Source organism: Cervus elaphus, chromosome 18, assembly GCF_910594005.1.
Source record: "Cervus elaphus chromosome 18, mCerEla1.1, whole genome shotgun sequence".
Taxonomy (NCBI): domain Eukaryota; kingdom Metazoa; phylum Chordata; class Mammalia; order Artiodactyla; family Cervidae; genus Cervus; species Cervus elaphus.
The window spans coordinates 89,198,639-89,218,227 of record NC_057832.1 but is presented as its reverse complement, the minus strand read 5'-3'; the positions used below and the strand labels follow the sequence as shown (position 1 = coordinate 89,218,227).

Below are 19,589 nucleotides of genomic sequence, written 5' to 3'. Positions count from 1 at the left end.
ACACCCAGAATCCCAGGGACAGAAATACTTCCACGTGAAAGAGAACACAGTTCAACGGACACAAACCATGGGGCTTATTAGCTGGTGTCAATTTTCAAGCACAATGCTTAACATACAATATGAATGTCCTCTGCAAGGGGCACAAATGAAGACCTCAGTGCTGGCAAGGTCTTGATGACAAGCAGTAGGCAAGGGAAGCCAGGCAAGCCCAGTGCATGGTTACAGTACCTCCCCAACTGTTGGGCGCTGGGCTTGACATGGACCTGCCATTCATTTGTACCCATCTCTCGGGGAGAAAAATAATTGACTGTGACCAATCTCGAGGGGCTTGTGAAACACCAGGGACCCAACTCGTGTAACATGGGCTTTTTTTTTTTTTTAATGCAGTAAAACGCCCTCCCCTCCTCTATGCAGAAATGTGCAGAGAATCGTTAGGTTCAAGTCATATTTATCGTTGACCTTCCAGAGAAGGGCACTGGCGTCAAAAGGCATACACATATAACAGAGACCCCTCAGAGAAAGAAATAAAAAGCAAAGAAAGAGAAAGAAGTTGTGCATCTAGATCTCGTTTTGAACTTCAGGATTCACTTCACTGCACTGCATTAAAGCCGCTGGGTTTGAGCGGTCAGCCCTCTTGATCCAGATTTGAGAGGTGTAGCTTCCGTGCGAAATCGCTGGTGCCTGCTGCACCCAAGTAGCCAGGAATCCCGCGCCGGAGGAACTAGAGCGCCGCAAGCTCCCGCCGGGACCCGCGAGCCGCCTGCGGGAGCGCGGAGAGCTGGCGCCGGGAGGAAGATGCGCTCCGCTCCGGGAGCCGCGGGCGACCCGCCGCACCTGCCACAGCTCGTGCCCGGCGCCCGCAGCCGCGCAGGGGGAGAGGGAGCCGGGAGACCCGGGCCCACCCCGCGCCTCCGGGCACCGGGTCTGCGCGCCCCCGACTGCCGGGTGCCGCCTTGCTGCAGTGGCTGCGGCGGAGGGCAGGGCGTCCCCGCGACCCCGGCCCCGGCCCGGCCTCCTGCGCTCCCGCGGCCAGCTCGGCCCTGCCTGCCCGCGTCCCCGCCACCCGGCCCGCCGCGCGCTTCTGACCTTTTCTTGCGCGCGGTTGAGTCGCTTCTGGACGTTCTTGGCGAAGATGCCCGTCTTGATGTCGGCCATGGCTGCGGGTGCGCGGAGGCTGCGAGGAGCGGAGCGGGCGGCGAGGAGGCGCGGGCGCCGAGGAGGAGGAGGAGCGGGAGGAGCGGGAGAGGCGGCGAGGAGCCGCCGAGCGCCAGGAGGGGCGAGGGAGGGGCGCGCCGGCGGGGACCCGCTTAAAGCGACAGAGCGGAGGCGGGACGCGCTGGCCCTGCTGTGACCCGGGCTGGGGTGGCGAGCGAAAGAGAGTCAAAAAGCCCAGAGAGTGACCACAGTGATGGAAGAGGAGGTCTGGTGCAGAAAGGGAAGGAAGCTAGCAGCGACCCCAGGGCCCTCAGCAGCGCCAGGGTTCTTTTAAGGAGGAGTTCGTGGTAGGGGAGGATGGGGGCGGGGGGCCCAGTTCTCTCCAACAAAAAAAATAAGAAGAAGAAGAAAAGGGTTGGAGATAGGAGAACCCCGGGAATGTGGAACTGGAGCAACTCCGGGTGGAGGGGATTGGGCTGGTCTCCCAGAAGGACCAACTGGACCACCCAGGGCAGAAGGCACCGCTGGATTATCTGTGTGTTCAGGAACACACTCTCGCCTCTGGCAACCTTAACAGGGATTCACCATCCTCAGTACACTTAGCAAGAGTAAGCTTAATAGGGATAAACTTATCCTATATGTACCCAGAGCTCTTGAAGTCTTTGAAGGAAGGTCCAACTATCCCTATTCATTTCTCTCTGAGAGTAAGTCAGGCGGCCCCACAAACAGGCCAGAAGAGAATCAGGTACCCCGAATTCTGGGTCCCAAAGAACATCTCACTGCACCTCTGAAGTAAACAGTTAGGTTGGCAGCACCCATGAACTGCCCCTGGGTATCCACTCCTGGGGTAGTCCCCTCACCTTGATTCTAGAAGGCGCTGTGACCTGGCTTTCACCAATAAGATAGGTGTGAGTACACTGTGCCAATTCCAGACCTACACCTTGAGAAACCAGGAAGGTTTTGCTCCTACTGTGTCACCCTGTGAAGCTTCAGCTACCCTGCTGTTAAAAGGCCCTTGGAGTTCAGTTCAGTTCAGTTCAGTCACTCAGTCTGTCCGACTCTTTGCGACCCCATGAACTGCAGCCCACCCAGCCTCCCTGTCCATCACCAGCTCCCAGAGTTTACCCAAACTCATGTCCACTGAGTCGGTGATGCTATCTAATCATCTCATCCTCTGTCATCCCCTTCTCCTCCTGCCTTCAATCTTTCCCAACATCAGGGTCTTTTCAAATGAGTCAGCTCTTCTCATCAGGTGGCCAAAATATTGGAGTTTCAGCTTCAACATAAGTCCTTCCAGTGAACACCCAGGACTGATTTCCTTTAGGATGGACTGGTTGGATCTCCTCGCACCCTGTAAAGCTTCAGCTACCCTGCTGTAAAAAGGCCCATGGAGAGACTCCATGGAAAGGGAGAAGCCCTGAGATTACTTGGACAGGGAGCAAAACCCAAATGTCCCTGCATCTCAGCTGAGACCAGCCTCCTGGAGACACACTGGCGGAAAGCAGCCACACAAGAAGTCATAAGCAAGACCAGCAGAAGAACCACCCAGCCAATCCTAGCCAAGGATGTGGAATGGTGAGCAAAAAAAAAAAAAAAAAGATAGTGGTTTTGTTACTGAATGCCAGTTCATGTGGCTGACACGCAGTGAGGCCAAGCAAACCAAAATGTCAGAGTTTGGAGCAGAGAAAGGTTTCCTGCAGGGCCACGGAAGGAGAGGGGTAGGTGACTCAGGAGAGGGGTGGGTGACTCGTGATCCCCTAAATCTCCTAAATCCTCAACTCTTTGAAGGAGTTTCAGCAAAGCATTTTAAAGGCAAGGTGAAGGAGCAGCATGGTCATTGTTGCAAACTCTTGGTGTCAGAATCCTTTATTCCTGCAGCTGTCCCTGGAGTTCAGTTCAGGGTGGTCCTGTAAACTTCCAACTAGACAAATGTTTTTCTCTGTTCTACAATTTTTTAATCTTTATATGAATGCAAAAGTGACCCTTAAAAATCAGAGCCTTGAGAATGGTCTATCCTGTACATTTCAGACTATAGGCAACATTCTTAACATTAAGCAAGAACAATAGAATACAAAGTTTAAAAGAAACAGATTCAGTATGGAGTCAGATTTGTTCGTCCCAATTACAGTTATAAGCCACTAACTTTTGGGATGGTTTGTTACTGAAATACCTATTCACTTGGTTCTTGTTTCCTTAGGCTTCCTATTTATCCCAGCTTGCCTGGGAATGAAGGAGTTTCCAGGACATAGGACTTTTGGTGCTAAAACCAGGAAAGACTGCCAAACCAGGTAAACTGCCTGAGTTGAGCTCCCTGTTTTCAACATCTCAACGAAATAGGTGTTTAACTTCAGAGCAAAGTAAGAGAAACTTGATTCTTCTTTTGGTTAGTATTCAATAGAAAAGGCTACTCAGAAGTTAGGAATTTTGAGTCAGGGGCTTCTGAACCTTAGCTCTGCCTCAGAATGTTGGAATATACTAGAATGTTCTGGAGTATATCAGTCCATGCATGCTCAGTGGCTTCAGTCTTGTCTGACTCTTTGTAACACATTGGACTATAGTTCACCAGGCTCCTCTGCCCATGGATTTTTTCAGGCAAGATTACTGGTGTAGGTTGCCATTTCCTCCTCCAGGGGATCGTCCCAACCTAGGGATTGAACTCCCGTCTCCTGCATCTTAGGCAGACTCTTTAGCTGAGCCGTCAGAGAACCCCATGGTTACTCATACTGTGAACACCAGAGTCCCCTCCGCTCCCTTGATGGGCCTAGCTACAGCCCCCATTATAGATGCCACTGCTTTCTCTTTAATAAGTCAAGGGACAGAGTTCCAAGCAATGAGTTTACTTTTTCTTACTTCCTTAGATGCCAAGCTATCAGTTCCCACTCTCCCAGCCTTTATCTCTCTTAGCCATTACTCCCCCACCAAGATAAACACAATGAATATCTTTTGAAATAAAATTGCAAATGGTTAACTTTTCTTATCATTCACATGCCCAAATCTAAATCTGTAGCGTGGGTGGAAAGGCAAACTTGTCACTTCTTGATCATTCTATTTGGAATACATGCTGAGCATATTTTAAAAATTGTCATGTGCATATCAAATCAACCAGTATCCACTTTCAGGTTGCCCTGTGGCTCATTCTAGCCACTCTGGAATATTGAGGAAGCATTTGGGGTGATACTTACTTGGTGCGTTATAAATATTTGCTGGGAAAAAAAATGCAAGCATGCATGAGACTAGTTCATGAGGATCTATTCTTAGCTATTTCCTCTCCTAATTCTGTAATAATGCTACTGGAACATGGATGGGGGAGAGGCACTCAAACTATGCAGTGATCTTTTTCCTTGGGATAATTTTTTTTTAATTATAAGTATAGTTGATTTGCAATATTGTATTAGTTTCAGGTGTACAGAAAAGTGATTCAGTTACACACACACCCACACACACACACATTCTTTTTCATATTCTTTTCCATTATGGTTTACCTCTGATATTGAATATAGTTCTCTATGCTATATGATAGGTCCTTATTGTTGACCTATTTTATATATGTGTTTCTGTTAATCCTAAACTCCTAATTTGTCCCTCCCTCCCCCTCTCCCCTTTGGTAACCAAAAGCTTATTTTCTATGTCTGTGCATCTATTTCCTTTTTGTACATAAGTTCATTTGTATCATTCTTTTAGATTTCACATAAGAGTGATATCATATGATATCTGTCTTTCTCTGTCTGGCTCACTTCACTTAGTATGATTTTTAAACTTTGTTATGCCATACAGTGGAGTCTTTTTTATACAAAGCCTTATGAAAGACTCAAATATATTAACCAGGTGCATCATCTTGGGGTGCAAAGAATGTTGAGTGCCCAGAGCTCCACGCATAAATAGCTTCTTTATTCCTTATGACTGTCTTTTATAAAAAAAAAATATTTATTTATTTTTCTGTTTCCTTATTTATTTGGCTGCACCAGGTCTTAGTTGCAGCATATGGGATCTAGATCCCTAACCAGGGATAGAAACCAGCCCCCTTCATTGGAAGCCCAGAGTCTGAACCACTGGACCGCCAAGGAAGTCATTCCCTGTGGCTGTCTTTAAGGAAGACCCTTAGAGTTACAGACTTCCCAGGTGGCACTAGTGCCAATGCAGGAGACAAAGAGGACAGAGTTCTATCCCTGAGCCAGGAAGATCCAGGTCAGGAAGATCTGGAAGATCCCCTGAAAGAGGGCATGGCAATCCACTCTTACCTGGAAAATTCCATGGACAGAGGAGCCTGTCAGGCTACAGTCCACGGGGCTGCAAAGAGTTGGACATGACTGAGCAACTGAACACAATAACACAACCTAGAGTTACGTAATTCCCAGTACACAACGAAGTTCATAAGATGAGCAGTCTTAGCAGCACCTTCCATCTCTAAAATTGCAGGATCCATACTTTTGTGTGTGTTTCCCTCATCTCCAACGCCACTGGGCCTTCCCAGCAATATTCCTTGCTTGCTTGTGCCTGTTCCTCATAGTGACAGACATTTTTCTCCTTGGTCAGTCAAGGAAAAAATGTTCCTTGCATTCCCCACCATGTGCAGGCTTGTGTACAGGCTTGTCAACTTCTTATGATACCATATTTCTCCAGATGCTATCTTGTTCGCATAGTTTGTTCACAAGATTACTGAAGGGAAAGCTAGGGAAGAGATCTAGTCATCTGTTAACTACTTATTCTTCATTTCTACTTCTTTGATCTATGGAAAGAGCCAACACGACAGGCAAAATATTCTGTGATCAAAAGTGTGCTTTTGAAAACTGTGCTTGGGCTGGAGGTGAGTAGAGCGTGGGGGTGCCTGGTGTATGGTTAGTATCAAGACAAAAGGGGCTTCCTGCAGAGAGCTCTTTCCTGCCAAAAGCTGCTTTCTGCTTTGTGCTTTGCTAAGTTGTGTCCCACCCTCCACCACCCCGTGGGCTGTGGCCTGATAGTCTCCTCTGTCCATGGGATTTCCCAGGCAAGAATACTGGAGCCAGTTGCCATTTCCTCCTCCAGAGGATCTTCTCAAACCAGGAATCGAACTCCAGTCTCCTGCGTCTCCTGGATCGGCAGGCAGATCCTTTACCACTGATCTACTCAGCTACTTACAGGATGTCAAATTATAATATGTTTAATGATTATTCAGGTTCATAAACAGCATCACAGCTCCAACCCCAGATCTTCATGTGAACAAGGCAGAATTCCTGAATTAATTCTATCTTCCAATTCACCTTCCTTTCTTCTAAATTGCATTTCAACTTGGTTGATAAGTTAAAAAGACAATTATGACAGGTTTGGGTAATTTGGAATAGGCCAAGAATTACTACTGTATTATCACAAAACTCAGTTTCCAGATGTTTTAGTGGTACAGATATCCTAACCTATATCAGGCAGTTCACTTTAGACCGTTAAAGAGGAGCTTTCTAGATCAAATGCTTAATGTGTTTAGCTATTTATTAACACTCATAAGAGTGAAAATATATGCTACATATTCTAATTAGCTACAACTCTTCTGTGTCATTTTACAGATAATTAAGAAGCCATTCCATTTAAACATTTAATTGAACCTAACCGGACTTTGGTCATACCCAAATTATTGACTACTGCTTACTCTTACCTCTTTGTTTAAAGACTAAGACTAAGCCTATTTTCTCTCACAAATGTTAAAAGAGCAGTGAAAGGAGGGTGTACTGAAAAGTATATTTTTTTTGACTGATTGTTTTGTACATTTCAGGTGAAAATATTCAACTCTTCAAATTATACCAATTATTTACATTTTTAGTTCCACATATTTTTTTTTTTACTAAATTTTGCCTCCCTGACTGTCCTTTCCTTTCCTAATTTAAACAAGTCTAAAAATAAAAACCTCTTAACTCTATAAATAATGCATCACTAGTGTATCCCAAAATACCACATAAGAGGCAAGAGCTTGGTTTTAATAGGTGATCCACTGGGCACCAAAGAAAACAATAACATCGTACTAAACTGTCTAGTAACTTTAAAGTATTCTACACCATGTTTGATGCTTTTATGCAAAATAGATGAAAAACAGCTTCTATACACCAAAACAAATTGCTTGAACATCACTTAATAGCTTACAAGCCAACTGAGAGGTCAAGGAGCAAAATAGAATAGAACTTCTAATTAGCTGTGACTCCTTCTGAAGAAAAGGACAAGTCCCTGCAAATATTTTAAGCTATTTTCTATCCACAAATAAGCTATAAAAATTCCCTGTGCACTCTGGGAAACAGCACATTTGTCTGGGCTACCAAGATCATCCTCTTAATTGCATATATAGCTGGACTGTTTTATTGCGAAGTTTCCAGCTTGGACAAACCACAGCTTTGTAGCAGTGATCTACTTTAAAACCTCTTTAACAAATGCTTAATTTTTATCATATATTGGCTGGAGACTTATTAATCGGTTCAAGGAATTCATTTTTTATTAAATTCGTCCATATTTATATGTTGCATGACTATAGCTATTCACATGTGCCTGTCTTTGGTTGCATGGCTACTCCCCCAACTCAGTCCATCTTTTGCCAGCACCACCCTCCCGCCCCAAACACACACACATACATACCTCTCTCCAAACTGCTCCTGGAGCTGTGGCTGCTGACATAGTAGAGGTATTATCTTAGGTCATAAGATTCCTCACTACAGTGTCCCTCCACTCCAAGCCCACACTTCAACCAAATCCCCTGGCTAATGAAGCCAGTCCATGGTCATGGTCTGATGATGCTGGGAGGGATTGAGGGCAGGAGGAGAAGGGACGACAGGGGATGAGATGGCTGGATGGCATCCCCAACTCAATGGGCATGAGTTTGAGTAAACTCCGGGAGTTGGTGATGGACAGGGGGCCTGGCGTGCTGCGATTCATGGGGTCGCAAAGAGTCGGACATGACTGAGCGACTGAACTGAATTGAACTGAACTGAACCTGGACTATGCAACATGTCCTTCCAACATCTGCCTCTTCCTCTAGAGTAGCGCATCCTTCCTCTGCAGAGATCACATGACCTTCTGTCTCGTTACCTAGTCCAAGCTTGGACTGCTCACCACACAATAGACCACTAAATGTAGAGAGGAGTCCTTGGGGCAAGCAATAGCAACTTCATATGGAAAGCCAGCAGATAGATAAGATGATAGACTAGTGCCCCATAGAAACATCTTGCCCAAATTTGGATGGTAGTTTCTTTCACAGAACAAAGAGGGGAAGATGATGAGGTAAAGTAAAAAAAGACGGTAAGTTGGTGCAGATACTTCCTGGTTCTGACATACTCTAGAGGGGATGTGTTAATTTCTTCTTTCCTGCTTTCATTTATAGGGGATCTGGTCAGGATGTTTCCTGTGAGGTTGCATGCATGCTTAGTCACTTCAGTCATGTCCAACTCTTTGCAACTCTATGAACTATAGCCTGCCAGGCTCCTGTGTCCATGGGACCCAGGCAAGAATACTGAAGTGGGTTGCCATTCCCTCCTCCAAGGGATTTTCCTGACCCAGGGATTGAACCTGAGTCTCTTATGTTTTCTGCATCGGCCGGCAGGCTCTTTTTTTTTTTTTTTTTTTAATTAGTTGGAGGCTAATTACTTCACAACATTTCAGTGGGTTTTGTCATACACTGACATGAATCAGCCATGGAGTTACATGTATTCCCCATCCCGATCCCCCCTCCCACCTCCCTCTCCACCCAATTCCTCTGGGTCTTCCCAGTGCACCAGGCCCGAGCACTTGTCTCATGCATCCAATCTGGGCTGGTGATCTGTTTCACTATAGATAATATACATGCTGTTCTTTCGAAACATCCCACCCTCACCTTCTCCCACAGAGTTCAAAAGTCTGTTCTGTACTTCTGTGTCTCTTTTTCTGTTTTGCATATAGGGTTATCGTTACCATCTTTCTAAATTCCATATATATGTGTTAGTATGCTGTAATGTTCTTTATCTTTCTGGCTTACTTCACTCTGTATAATGGGCTCCAGTTTCATCCATCTCATTAGAACTGGTTCAAATGAATTCTTTTTAATGGCTGAGTAATATTCCATGGTGTATATGTACCACAGCTTCCTTATCCATTCGTCTGCTGATGGGCATCTAGGTTGCTTCCATGTCCTGGCTATTATAAACAGTGCTGCGATGAACATTGGGGTGCATGTGTCTCTTTCAGATCTGGTTTCCTCGGTGTGTATGCCCAGAAGTGGGATTGCTGGGTCATATGGCAGTTCCATTTCCAGTTTTTTAAGAAATCTCCACACTGTTCTCCATAGCGGCTGTACTAGTTTGCATTCCCAACAACAGTGTAAGAGGGTTCCCTTTTCTCCACACCCTCTCCAGCATTTATTGCTTGTAGACTTTTGGATAGCAGCCATCCTGACTGGCGTATAATGGTACCTCATTGTGGTTTTGATTTGCATTTCTCTGATAATGAGTGATGTGGAGCATCTTTTCATGTGTTTGTTAGCCATCTGTATGTCTTCTTTGGAGAAATGTCTGTTTAGTTCTTTGGCCCATTTTTTGATTGGGTCATTTATTTTTCTGGAATTGAGCTTCAGGAGTTGCTTGTATATTTTTGAGATTAATCCTTTGTCTGTTTCTTCATTTGCTATTATTTTTTCCCAATCTGAGGGCTGTCTTTTCACCTTACTTATAGTTTCCTTTGTTGTGCAAAAGCTTTTAAGTTTCATTAGGTCCCATTTGTTTATTTTTGCTTTTATTTCCAATATTCTGGGAGGTGGGTCATAGAGGATCCTGCTGTGATTCATGTCGGAGAGTGTTTTGCCTATGTTCTCCTCTAGGAGTTTTATAGTTTCTGGTCTTACATTTAGATCTTTAATTCACTTTGAGTTTATTTTTGTGTATGGTGTTAGAAAGTGTTCTAGTTTCATTCTTTTACAAGTGGTTGACCAGTTTTCCCAGCACCACTTGTTAAAGAGGTTGTCTTTTTTCCATTGCATATCCTTGCCTCCTTTGTCGAAGATAAGGTGTCCATAGATTCGTGGATTTATCTCTGGGCTTTCTATTCTGTTCCATTGATCTATATTTCTGTCTTTGTGCCAGTACCATACTGTCTTGATGACTGTGGCTTTGTAGTATAGTCTGAAGTCAGGCAGGTTGATTCCTCCTGTTCCATTCTTCTTTCTCAAGATTACTTTTGCTATTCGAGGTTTTTTGTATTTCCATACAAATTGTGAAAATATTTGTTCAGCAGGCAGGCTCTTTACCACTAGTGCCACCTGGGAAGCCCTGTGAGTTTAACAAAGATATTTTAGCTTAACACTAAGGTATGGGAGGCAGGATTCCCAGAGGTGGGCCATGATGTATACTTTAAGCTACAGGTAATATGTGTGCGTGTATGCTCAGTTACATCTGATTCTTTGTGACTTCATGAACTGTGTAGCCCCCCAGGCTCCTCTGTCCTTGGGATTTTCCAGGCAAGAATACTGGAGTGGGTTGCCATTTCCTCCTCCAAGGGATCTTTCTAACTCAGGGATTGAGCCTGTGTCTCTTATGTCTCCTGCATTGACAAGGTGGGTTCTTTACCACTAGTGCCACCTTGGGAAGACTAGAGTAGCATCCAAGGACTCAAAAAAATTGGGTAGTGATGATAGTAGTAGTTCCTATTAGTATTGCTTTCCATGTTACTGCTGTAGGTCAGCATTATTGGACAGCGTTATATAGGCTTCTGTAAAGCTAGTCTAGGACAGAACCTGTCATGGATTGAATTGTGTCCCTGTGATATTGTGATTTATGATAAGAAATATTATGTTTGGTGTTTGTTCTTGCAGTGTTCACCAACCCTTGAAATTTCTCAAGTAATTAGAACAATGAAGGTATTTTTTGCTATCCTTAAGAAAGCTTCTTTCAGTTACACCTGAGTGTATGTTAATGAGGTGACTTTTGGAATAATCCTAAGAATGGGGACTTGTTGCCAGGAGAATCAACCTGGTGATCATTTCACCCCCTACCCCCCTACCTCTCCTACCCTCAGACTCTGGGGAGGGGAGAATCAGTTGGATACTGAGTTCAATCACAGATGGCCCATGATTAACTCTACCATGCCTATGTAATGAAGCCCCCACAAAAACCAAAAGGATGAGATTCAGAGAGCATCCAGCTTGGTAAACACATGGTGGGACAGAGAGAGTGGGGCCTGGAGGGGGCGCAGAAGCTCCACACCCTTGCCCACATATCTCGTCCTATGCATCTCTTCCATCTGGCAATTCCCGAGTTATATCCTTATAATAAACCAGGAATCTAGTAGGTGAAATGTTTCTCTGAGTTTTGTGAGCTGCTCTAGCAAATTAATTAAATCCCAGGAGGGGCATCATGGGAACCTCCAATTTACAGCCAGTTGGTAGGAAGCACAGGTAACAACCTGGTCTTGCCATGGGCATCTGAAGTGGAGGGTGGGACTGAGCCCTTAAACTATGGGATCTGGTGCTGACTCTGGGTGGACAGTGTCAGGACCCAGATGACTTGTGGGACACCCAGCTGGGGCTGCAGAATTTCTTGGCATGTTGAAACTACCCCTTGCCCCCAGCATTTGGTGGCCAAAAGTATTGAGATAGAAAAGAAACACACTAAAGGAGTTTTTTCTTTACAGTCCCCACAAGATATAATTGAACTCTTAGCCCCTGGTACCTGTTGATTTAACCCTATTTGGAAATGAGTTTCATTCCAAGAGTGTGTTCATAAGTCCAATTTGTTTGCAAGTCCAACAAAAGTTAGCCTAGGTACCCAGCTAACACAACTGGCTATATAGTACTGTACTGTAATAGGTTTATAATACTTTTCACACAAATAATATGTACAGAAAAAAAGCAAAAAATAAAGGAAACAATTTTAATCTTAAAGTATAGTACCTTGAAAAGTACAGTAGTACAGTATAACAATTGGCACACAGGGGTTAGTACCCACGTTCATCTTTGAAAGTTCACAACTGGAAGGTTCATATGTAGGGGATTTACTGTAATTAAGGTGCAAATTAAGATGAGGTCACACTGGAGAGTGTGGGCCCCTAATTCAATAGGACTGAAGCCTTTATTTTTAAAAAATGGAGAAGAGACCAGAAATCAGACCTACACTGAGGAGAATGCCAGGTGAAGACAAGACGCAGAGGGAAGAGGGCCATGTGGTGATGGAGACGGGGGTGGGCCTTACACAGACGGGGGTGGGCCTTACACAGCTACATTCCAAGAATCACCAAGGTTTGCCAGCAACTCCAGAAGCTCAGAGACTTGAGCATGGCCCCGCGACACCTGGATTGCAGACTTCCAGCCTCCAGAACTGAGGTTATAATTTCTGTTGTTTTCAGCTACCCAGTTCCTGTTACTTTGTTATAGCAAATCTAGGGAACTCATACAGAATCCAACCTCCTTCTTCAAAACAGCATGCATCTCCAAAAAATGTATTCCCCAATCCAAATCACTGACAAAGAGATTTCCAAAAACAAGATTTTCATTAGATGGCACAGTTCATGCTCATCTGTTGCTTTCTTCTGCAACAATGTGTTTTTGTCAGTAAGTGATTTGTCCTTATTTTCCTTCTTAATTTAATGAAAAGCAGTAGCTTTTGAGTGGACCTGTTACAGGTTGGGTTCTAAGGAGCAGGGATGGACTTTGGGGTGCAAATTAGAGATCAGGGCATCTGTGAAAGGCACGGGGAGTGAACGGAATTAGCAGGGGAGGAAGTTGGACTCGCAGGCAAGCCTGGGGCTGTGTAGTGAGCACTGCCCCTAGACTGTCCGCATGCTGCTCACAGGGCCTGGGCCAACACCAGTCCCTGGAGGCCAGCGGCCCTAGGAGGGGTGTGAACTGGGGCCAGGCATCTCTCTGCCAGGGAACCCCACTTGGGCAGCAGACCCTTCCGGGAGGGAGAGCTGGACAGTAGTCCCAGGCCATCCCCTACTCTCTGGTTCAGGTGAAGAGTACCTTGAACACGGTAGACATGTGTGCTTTGGTCCCTTCCAGACATCGTCTGCTGTTTCTTCACCCTTCCATCATTCCCTGCCTCCCACCTACACGGAGACATTTCTGAAGCTGATCATCCTCCATAAGGCCCATCCTGCATAAGGCCCTTTTACATTTAACATGGACCTTTTGACAATAACCGATGAAGTTAGTGGTCATTTGTGTTGTCAGGGCTGTCTGCTCTATAGTTACTGTTTTTTCATCTGTAATAAACAAGAAAGTTGAAGGTGGACATTCTGAGACTATGTAAATGCCTCATTTTTTGGGTCAAAATCTCCCTTCCTCAATTTGGTGTGCATAATGTTTTTTTCCTAAATTCATTTTTACTAAGATGGCTTTTTGGTTTTGGGGTTTTTTTTGTTTGTTTGTTTTTTAGGTGTGGACCATTTTTAAAGTCTTTATTGAATTTGTTACAATACTGCTTCTGCTTTATGCTTTTTTCTTTTTCTTTTTTCCCTCAAGGCATGTGGGATCTTAGTTCCCTAATCAGGGATGGAACCCTCTCCCCCTGCATTGAAAGGCAAAGTCTTAAGAACGGGACCGCCAGAGAAGTCCCTCTAAGATGGATATTAAATGGCAATTTTCTGCTTCGAACAGCGCTACTGTATTTGTCAATTGATACTCCACTATATGAAAGAGCTTTCCATTTCTTCCCATATCATTACAGATTTATTATCTGTTGTCAATATGATTTATGATTCTTTTGTTATTCATTCTTATTGATGCCCAAATTATTCCAGAATTGGCCTGTAAAACCCCCTTCATTTTTTTTTAATGTGGCCTCATCATTTTGGCTTCTCAAGTGGTGCTAGTGGTAAAGAACCCCCTGCCAATGCAGAAGATATAAGAGACTTGGGTTTGATCCCTGGGTGGAGAAGATGCCCTGGCGGAGGGCATGGCAACCCACTCCAGTATTCTTGCCTGGAGAATTCCATGGACAGAGGAGCTTGGCAGGCTACAGGCCATGGGGTTGCAAAGAGTTGGACATGATTGAGCATGCATGCATTCTTTTTTATATTATTTTCCATTATGGTTTATTATAAAATGTTGAATATATTTCCCTGTGCTATCCAGAAGGACTTTGTTGTTTATCCATTCTATATGTAATATTTTACATCTGCTAATTCCAAAGTCCCAATTATTCCCTTCCCCACTCCCTAGAGTACTCACTCTTTTTAGAAATTTTTTTTATTGTGGCCCATTTTAAAGTCTTGAATTTGTTACAGTATTGCTTCTGTTTTATTTTTGGGTTTTTTGCCCTGGAGGCATGTTGGATCTTAGCTCCCCGACCAGGGATCAAACCTACACCACTTACATTGGAAGGTGGAGTCTAAACCACTGAACCACCAAGGAAGTCCCTAGAGTGCTGCTCTTGACGGAGAGGGATTGTTCTGCCCGTAGTCCGAGTCCCCGGTCGGGAAAGAAGACTCCTCGAAACAATGCAACTTGCAATAGGGGAATTTATTACTGACTTAAGCCAGGGCCTCCCACCCTCACCAAGGGTGTGAGGACAAAAAGGCCCCGAGCCCCAGTTCTCTGGGGTATTTATTAGGTCAAAAAAAGCAGCAGGTAGTTGGCGCAAGCGGATTGGTTGCACAGTTGCAAGGCAATTTTTGTTGGCCCAACGTGGGGCTTTCAGCTTTCTCCTGATAGGTTCCCTTTTTCTTGCTAGGCATATATTGATTGGCTGGCTCCAGGAGGCCTGATAATTCTGTTACCCCGGGAAACCAGGCCTACTCCTAATCTAGGCTGCCTGCCATGGCGTTAGCCGTGACAGCCTCACAGGATGTGCCACTTCTGACATCTCAGAAGTTGTAGGAAAATTTGTGGATTTAAGGGTTTCAGGGTTTTCAACCCAGGTGTTCTCATCCCATGTGTTAGTGTCTCTTGTTTCCCAAACAAGAATCTAATCTTGACGTTGAACACCTACCATGGCTGAGAGTTTAACCTCTGGAACCCTGCTGCCCTGGTGACTGAGTCCTAGGACTCATGGTTAAATTTCCCTGCACCCCCACTACAGATACTTTTTTTTTTTTTTCCAGCTGCACCACAGCTTGCCAGATCTAAGTTTCTTGACCAGGGATCGAATCCACTCCTCCTGCAGTGGAAGCTCAGAGTCTTAACCAATGGACTGTCAAGGATTCCTGCAGACACTTTTCAGAGCCTCTTTGCAGTCTCCAGAAGTGAAAGTGTAAGTGAAACTGTTAGTCACTCAGTTGTGCCCAACTCTTTGTGTTCCCATGGACTGTAGCCCTCAGTTTCCTCTGTCCATGGAATTCTCCAGGCAAGAATCCTGGAGTGGGTAGCCATTCCCTTCTCCAGGGGATCTTCCTAATCCAGAGATTGAACCTAGGTTGCCTGCATTGCATTACTGTCTGAATCATCAGAGAAGCCCGCTTCCCTGGTAGCTCAGCTGGGAGAGAATCCGCCTGCGATGCAGGAGACCCGTTTGATTCCTGGGTCAGGAAGATTCCCTGGAGAAGAGATGGGCTACCCACTCCAGTATTCTTGGGCTTCCCTGGTGGCTCAGATGGTAAACATACGCCTGCAGTTCAGGAGACCTGGGTTTGATTACTGGTTTGGGAAGATCCCCTGGAGGGGCGTATGGCAACCCACTCCATTATTCTTGCCTGGAGAATCCCCATGGACAGTGGAACCTGCTGGGCTCCAAGAGTCGGACACAGCTGAGCTACTAAACACAGCACAGCACCAGGGAAGCAGTCTCCAGCAAGGCACTCATGCTGGCCTTTCAACTGCCAGTTAGTTGCTTTTAGTCTTTTCTTATCTTTTTCTAGATTGGCAAAGAATTTTGCACTAGGCATCTAACTCCATAATATTTTTGGTTACTGATTCCTGCATATTTTTCTTTTTTAAAGTTTCAGATATATGTATATTTATGGCTGATTCATTCTGCTATACAGTAGAAACACACAGCATTGTAAAGCACCTATATGCCAATGAAATTTGATTTTTTTAAAATTTCAGTTTATTTAATAAGAATGCTTCATATGAGATCTACCTGTTGGACAAATTTTTCAGTGCGCAATACAGTATTGTGGACTGAATCACATCGTACAGCAGATCTCTAGGACTTACTCATCTAGCATAACTAAAACTTTTCACCCATTGATTAGTAACGTCTCGTTTGCCCCTCCCTCTGGCTCCTGGTAACCACCATTTCACTCCTTGATGCTATGACTTTGACTATTTTAGATACTTGATATAAGCAGAAACATGCAGATTTGTCTTTCTGTGTCTTACTTGTTTCCCTTAGCATAATATTCTCAAGGTTTCACTATGTCATGCATATTGCCAAATTTCCTTATTTTTTATAAGAATCTGGCTGGTTTTCCATTGTATGTATGTACTACATTTCATTTACTGATTTCTATGTTAATGGACATTTAGAGTGTTCCCACATCTTGGCTATTGTGAATAGTGCTGCAGGGAACATAGGAGTGCTTATATGTATTTGAGATCCTGATTTCAACTATTTTGGATAAATACCCGGAAATGAGATTCCTGGATCATATGGTAGTTCTATTTTTAATTTTTTGAGTAACCGCCATACCACCTTCCAGAATGACTGTACCATTTTGCATCTCCACCAACAGTGTATAGTTGTTTATTTTTTTCCCATGATAATTGTCATGATGTGTGAAGTGATGTTATGATTTGGGCTTGCATTTCCCAGTGATTAATGATGTTAAACATTTTTTTCATATGTGTATTGACCATTTGTATGTCTTCTTTGGGGAAATGCCCATTCAAGTCTTTAGTTCATTTAAAAATCAGTTTATTAGTTTTTTGGCTGTTGAGTTGTAGGGGTTCATTATAGATTTTGGAGATTTACCCCTTATCACATGTATGGTTAGCAAATATTTTCTCCCATTTCCTAAGCTGCCTTTTGACTCTGCTGATTGTTTTCTTTTATGCACAGAATTTTTTAGTTTAACGTGTCCTACTTGATTGTTTTTGTTGTCTGTGCTTTTGCTATTGTATCTTTGAAATCATTGTTAAGATCAATATCAAGAATTTTTCTCTATATTTTTCTGCTAGGGTTTTTACAATTTCAAGTCTTTAATTGAAATTGATATCAGCTCATTAATCCATTTGAGTTGATTTCTGTGTAAGATATAAGTGCCCAGTTTTTTTCTTTTGCATATAGATATCCAATTTTCTCAATATCATTTGTTGAAAGAAATATTATTTCTACACTGTGTACTCTTTGGCACCCTAAGATCAGTTGAGTGTATATGCATGGATTTATTTTTGGACTCTCTATTCTATTTCATAGAGTCCTTGGTCTATACTGTTTTGATTACTATAGCTTTGTAAAATGTTTCAAAATCAGGATGTGTGATGCCTCTGACTTTGTTCTTTTTGCTCAGGATTGTTTTAGCTCTTGGGGTGTTTTTGTGGTTCCAGACAAGGTATAGAATAATTCTTTCTCTTTCTGTTAAAAATGCCTTTGGGATTTTGATAGGCATTACTAAATTTATAGATCATTTAGGGGTAGCATGGACATTTAAATAACATTATACCTTTTAATCCATGAACATAGGGTGTCTTGTCATTTGTGATTTCTTTAATCAGTTAATCAATGTCATAGTTTTTAGTGCCCAAGTCTTTCTTCCTTGGTTAAGTTTACTCCTAAGTATTTTATTCATTTCAGTGCTATTATTAATGGGATTATTACACTTATTTCCTTTTCAGATAGTTCATTGTTAGTACATAGAAATGCAATTGATTTTCATATGTTTAGCTTATGTCATACAATTTTACTGAATTCATTTATCAGTTCTAACAGTATTTTGCCAGTATCATACTATTTTTCATGGCGTATTCTGGATTTTCCGTACATAAGATCATATTTGCAAACAGAGACAATTTTACTTCCTTTTAGATTTTGATGTCTTTTATTTCTTTTTCTTGTCTAATTATTTTGCCTAGGATTTTCAGTACTATGTTGTATAGAAATGGTAAAAGTCGACGTTTTTGACTTGCTCCTGATTTTAGAGGAAAAGCTTTCAGTTTTTCACCATTGAGAATGATACCAGGTATAGGATCTTCATATTTTGTCTTTAATATGTTGAAGTACTTTCCTCTGTCATACTTTCTTTTAAAAATTTTTTAATGTGGACCATTTTAAAAATCTTTATTGAATTTGTTACAATATTGCTTCTAGTTTTTTGGGTTTGCTTTATTTTATGTTTTGATTTTTGGGTCATGAGGTGTGTGGGATCTTAGCTCAACCAGGGTTTGAACCTACAGCCCCTGCGTTGGAAGGTGAAGTCTTAACCACTGGACTGCCAGGGAAGTCTCTCCTCCCCCATACTTTTAAAATATTGGCTGATATATTTCACCAGCTGGTACATGCTCTTTACATGCACGTGCATTCATCACTGCTGAAATTTTTAACAACTGTGTCCACTTATCACCAGTGATGAGGTCTTCAGTGGCAGCTGGTCAGAGAGTAATATAGCTCCAAAATTCCCACTCTAATGTTCATGCTTTGCTCCATTCCTGGCTGTAACTGTCTACAGATGGAGTTCTCTAGTCAGTTTCTGAGACAAAGTCTGAAGCACTGTATGTTTTTTTAGGAATCAATATCTACAGGAGAGAAAGGAAAGAAGCAAATAGGTAAGTCAAGCTGTAATGCAAACACAGTAGTCTCAGGCAAACTCCGAAGAGTCCTGGGATAAAATGGCCAGTCACAGCTTTCCTGTGTTAAGCCAAAATGCTTCAATCAGTCACTAGGTATAGGCCACACCCAGAAGGGTGTGACTTGGGGTGGTTTGGCTTTCTGTAGTTGAGGCAATCTTTGAAGAGTTTAACAAGGAAAGGTTGTTTTCTGGCGTATTCCCAACAGCTGGGCCAACAAGTTTTTTCTTGATGTTTTTTGAGTGGCACATCCGTGCTACCAGAGAGGATAATTATGCCTACATGTAAAACAGACTGCCATTCATCCCTCACTTGGAAAGGGCTTGCTTTGTTCTGTAATATAGGTCTTTTAGACTTTATGGTTTCAACAGATCTTCAATGTCATTTTAATATCATTTTAAAATTAAGACTTTTTTTTTAGTTTAACTGATACATTGTTGTTTGGGCAGGAACAATGATGTTTTATAATGTCAACAGCCTGATCAGTAGTCAAACTTCTCCAACTTTGAATTCTTAATTTCAGTTTTCTTTCAATTCTGGAATTCCTATTTGATTCTTCTCTATAACACCCAGTGTATGGTGAAATTCACCATTTTGTCATTAAATTCCTTGAGCTTCTGAGTCACAACTATGTTCTTATCTGATAATGCTAATATTTGAATTTTTCATCTAAATGTTTTTTGCCTTTTTCTTTTCAGTCAAATAATTTTCTTCTCTCTCTCCCTTTCCTTCTTTCCATTTTGCATACCAAGTCATTTTTGATTGAATATAAGACAAAAATATATTATCAAGATAAATT

General features: G+C 43.0%; 1 protein-coding gene across 2 annotated transcripts in view; it reads right to left on the bottom strand.

Annotated features, from left to right (window-relative positions):
* The window catches only part of AMPH (amphiphysin), a 211,833-nt gene extending 210,415 nt beyond the window's left edge, over positions 1 to 1,418 (bottom strand). Inside the window, exon 1 of one of the 2 annotated variants that reach the window (XM_043872511.1) lies at positions 1,087 to 1,418. In XM_043872511.1, the coding sequence (XP_043728446.1) occupies positions 1,087 to 1,155 (69 nt within the window). In that variant the 5' untranslated portion in view covers positions 1,156 to 1,418. The remainder of the gene's footprint in view (positions 1 to 1,086) is intronic. The other variant, XM_043872510.1, reaches the window with a different exon arrangement.
* Between the last annotated feature and the right edge of the window lie 18,171 nt (positions 1,419 to 19,589).